Source organism: Nicotiana tomentosiformis, chromosome 3 (assembly GCF_000390325.3).
Source record: "Nicotiana tomentosiformis chromosome 3, ASM39032v3, whole genome shotgun sequence".
In the NCBI taxonomy this organism is placed as follows: Eukaryota; Viridiplantae; Streptophyta; class Magnoliopsida; order Solanales; family Solanaceae; genus Nicotiana; species Nicotiana tomentosiformis.
Window position 1 is genome coordinate 16,048,443 of NC_090814.1, and position 4,243 is coordinate 16,052,685.

General features: G+C 40.3%; 1 protein-coding gene across 1 annotated transcript; it reads right to left on the reverse strand.

Moving 5' to 3' along the window:
* Positions 1-2,775: 2,775 nt before the first annotated feature.
* Positions 2,776-3,363, reverse strand: LOC117274482 (uncharacterized). Its single transcript, XM_033653794.1, has one exon. It carries the CDS (start codon positions 3,361-3,363, stop codon positions 2,776-2,778), a length of 588 nt encoding a protein of 195 aa, XP_033509685.1.
* Between the last annotated feature and the right edge of the window lie 880 nt (positions 3,364-4,243).

The following is a 4,243-nucleotide window of genomic DNA, read 5'->3' on the forward strand; positions in this document are numbered from 1 at the left end:
GTCGCAGGCAAGGTGACACCTCCTACCCATATCCCAACATTATCACTGAGTACCTTACGGATGCGGGGGTGGAGCCGAAGGATTTTGATACCAAGGTGCGGGCGAAGAAGCCCTTCTCATGGTATTCTTTGATGAGTGGTGGAAACCCAAAGAAAAAGGGTCAACCCTCTACTACTACAGGCCAGTCTGATGAGCCCGACGGGTAGTTGTTGAGACATTTGGCATGCCATCTACTTTAGCAGAGCCTTATGATAGTGCAGCAGTTATGTCTCCACCTCCTTCTTCAGGTCCTTCAGCATTAGTGCCTTCCACATCGGCTTTGAAGTCGGTGCTTATGCCTTCTGCTCCACTATCTACGCTGCGATTCTCCCAGACTTTGGCGAGCCTCAACAACTAGATACAGATAGCTACTGCAAAGCTGTCTGACTTATCCGGTCATGTTGCAGTGCAGTCATCTATGTCGGCACCCCAGATACCTCCGACAGTGGAAGAGACTTTGACGAATCTCCTGGAGAACCAGACCACTAGAATGAACACCTTGGTGCAGCATGGATTAGCGATTGAGGAGCTGGGAAAGCAAGTAAAGAAAATGAGGAAATCTCAGGCGTCCAAGAAATCAATTGAAAAACTGCAGAAAGAGGTGATCAAGATTGTTGCAGCTGGAGATCTTCCATTTGACATGCTGATAGATCCAGCACCGTCACCACCACCACCACCACCACTATCAGTTCCAGTAGCACCAGCTGGCTAGTCTGACGAGCCAGACCTGGCTGCCGACACTGCTGAGGCGGTACGCTAGATGTTCACCAACCCAGCTACTCCCACAGTCGAGGATGATAAGATCCAATTACAAGAGACTGAGGACGGTGACGCTGCTGTGGACACAGAGATACCCAAGGCGACATAGGAAGTCTTTTTTACTCTTACCCTTTCTTTTACTCTTATTTTGTTAAGCATTGGGGACAATGCTTACTTTTATTCGAGGGGGTGGAGTTATTTTATATTTGGATGGTTTTGATGATGTATTTTGATAACTATGAGACAAATTGGCCTATAATTAACTTAGTACAATTTTCTCCTTATTTCTCGTTATGTATATATTCTCTTTTATCCTTCACCATGTATATTCATTTAGTTTTCTATAGTTGGTGCTTATTAGCTTCTTTATCTCTATGTTTGTCTTATTTTTTACTTAGTAGCTTCTTTTTTCTTTAATTGCTTCTTTTTATGTTTTAGTGGACAATAAGCCTTTGGTTTTCTTAATGCCACGGTTCTTTCCAAAGGTGGTTTTTGTGTGAACCGGGTGACTCTTCCCAACGATGGATGGCGTGACAACCTTCTTAAGGGATTGAGTCCGTTTTTGGTAGTTAGGTAATAATAGTAGTAATAATGAATAAAAACACCTAATTAAGTCATGCTCGAAGAGTCAAACGTGCTTCACTTGGTACCAACACACTTAACTACGTGCTTATGGTTAAAAATAAGGTTTTTGGAAAGAAATAGCTCTAGTTAGTGACCTTTTGACTCTTGTGTTGACTCAGGCAATCGTCGAATGGTTTAGTCGAACCATAGTGATCTTCAACCTTGAATATGGTCGTTGTAAAAGAAAGAAGTAGAAAGGCTAGATCCTAACTCCAAGGCATTATCAGATCTCACAGTCAACATCTTAGAATTAAACTGTGTGTGGACCATGGCAATGAAGGCTTTAAGAATAGGAAAAGCATTTGATTTTGCTTTCAGTAAATGGGTCCAAGTAGTTCTTGTAAAATTATCAACAATTGTTAGAAAATATTTGCAGCCATCATGTGTAGGAACATTATAGGGGCCCCAAATGTCAACATCAATTAATTGAACATGTGAATTGGTATGAATTGTGCTATCGGAGAAGGATAGTCTAGTTTGCCTTACCATTGGACAAATATTATAAATAAAATCTTGTTTGCTAGAAAGTAAAGGAGAAATATATGGAATAGATTTCAAATTAATAAATGGAATGTGCCCCAATCTACTATGCCAAAGAGTGTTCATTTTATTCAAATATGGAGTATTTACAAATGGAGTAGAAGAAACAGAACACTTAACATCATTCTTATCACAAGCAGGGAAAATAGAGATATTAGAACAAGTAAAAAAGAGGGTTGGATGGTAGTAGGAGTTGTCGAGGGAGGCAGGTGCAAGGTGTAAAGACCATGTTGTGTTTTACCAAATACCGGAGGCCTCCTCATGGAAAAGTCTTGTATAAAACAGGCAAAGGAACTGAAGATAAGCAAACACTTCAATTGGGAGACCATCTTGTGTAAAGATATCAAGTTGTACTGACAACTAGGAACCAAGAGCACATGTGACAGAATAGTACCATTGGTTAAAGGTAAATCTCCAACACATGTTACTTTGACTTTATAACCATTAGGTAGGATGACCAAGTAAGGAATGGGTAATGGTTTAATATTTTAAAGAAGATTACTATGTGAGGTCATGTGATCAGTGGCCCCAGAGTCTAAAATCCAAGAGTGTTTATCAACTTTACAAAGCAAGAAAGTACTAAATGAACACTCAGGCTTATTGCTAGAAAAGAAACTAAGGATACCTACAAAGTTCACAGAATCAGCAGGATTAGAGACTGAGGTAGAAGACTGATCAGACACATAATATTGTTGTAACAAAGAAAGCAGTTGGCTGCATTGCTCAAGTGTCAACCCCGGAATAGCTAGAACGTGGAAATTGGTGTCTTAGTGAAAGGCCTAGTCCCAAGCTGAGCAAATTGCTTAGAAACATCTAGCTCAGTATGGACAATGGCAGCAACCCTTTTATTACTGTTGGTGAACTTGAAGTTTGGGGGAAATCCATGTTTCTTATTACATTTCTCCATTGTATGCCAGGTTTGTTGCAGTAGCTATATACCACATTAGGCCTCCTGGGATCAAAGGTGGTCTTAGGATGAAAAGTAGATCTTGAGACCCCCACCGAGAATGAAGCAGATTCTAAGCTGAAGTAGGAAAGAGGATGTTGAATTTCTCGTTGTCGCTCATTATTCACCAGAAGAGAGTAGGCCTTGTTAATAGTAGAGAAGGGACCCGTCGTAAGCAGATTAGTCCTAGCATTGGAATAACTATTATTCAAACCCATCAGAAATTGGTAGAACCTTTGATTCTCCTCACGTTTTTGAATATCCAGTCTACTACCCCCACAAGTCCAGTGAGAATCCGTATGAACAGTCAATGTGCTGAGTTCGTCCCAAACACTTTTCATCCTTACATAATACTCAGGAAACCTCATTGAGCCCTGAGAGATTGAGGCACGTTCCTTTTTTACCCGATAAACCCTAATTCCACTTAGCTGACCATACCTCTCTTCCAATTCCATCTAGACATCTTTGGCAAGTTGACAATAGAGGACACTCTTACGAATTACCAGAGAAAGAAGGTTGTGGATCCACGAGATCACTATGTTATTACACATATCCCACTGACGAGAGAAAGGTGAATTTGGAGGTGGCCTCTCACAGTCACATTGAATGAAATATAACTTATTCTTAACCGAGAGAGCAATAAGCATATTCCTACACCAATCGCGATACTTATTCCCATCGAATATGACGCCCACTAGTGAAAGCCCCAAATTCTTTGATGGATTAATGTAAAGGGGATAGTTATGATCAATTGTGTCATCGAGTGAATTATCACAACCAGAGTGCTCAGACGAAGTACAAAGAGACTTATCAGAAACTAGAAAGCCATAACGGAAGAGGTGAATCCAGTATTGTTGCAAATTAAGGGTTTCGTTACTGTATAACTCTCTGATCATAAACAAACAAATTTATGGGAAATGAATGCAAGAAAGCAGAATTCAATGCAAATCGAAAGGAAAATGAGAGAAATCACTGGCGAGAAACCGAAGTCCGACGAAACGGCGAACAGAAAAATGTGATTCATTCGCCAACAACAAAGAACAACGAGATGCCCATGAAATTGAAGAACACTGCTCAAATCACCCGGATACACCGATGTGATACCATGTTAAACTCATCGTAATCCCAATATTCTGAAGAGAGAAATCGAAATCTCAAGGAGGAAGGAAGAACAAAGGTGAAATATTTTCGTGTAAAATATGAAAACTGAGCATCCGAACCTTCCAGAGTCGGATCTCCTCTATTATATACAAAGTCAGTTTTGGATCGGGTATTTACTACTCAAACCCGTACAAAAGAAAATGACTACACTACTCTGTTACAACTTTGGGATAA

Excerpts from the sequence above, each read along its gene's own strand:
- LOC117274482 (XM_033653794.1), bottom strand. The coding sequence starts at position 3,363 with ATGGAATTGGAAGAGAGGTATGGTCAGCTAAGTGGAATTAGGGTTTAT.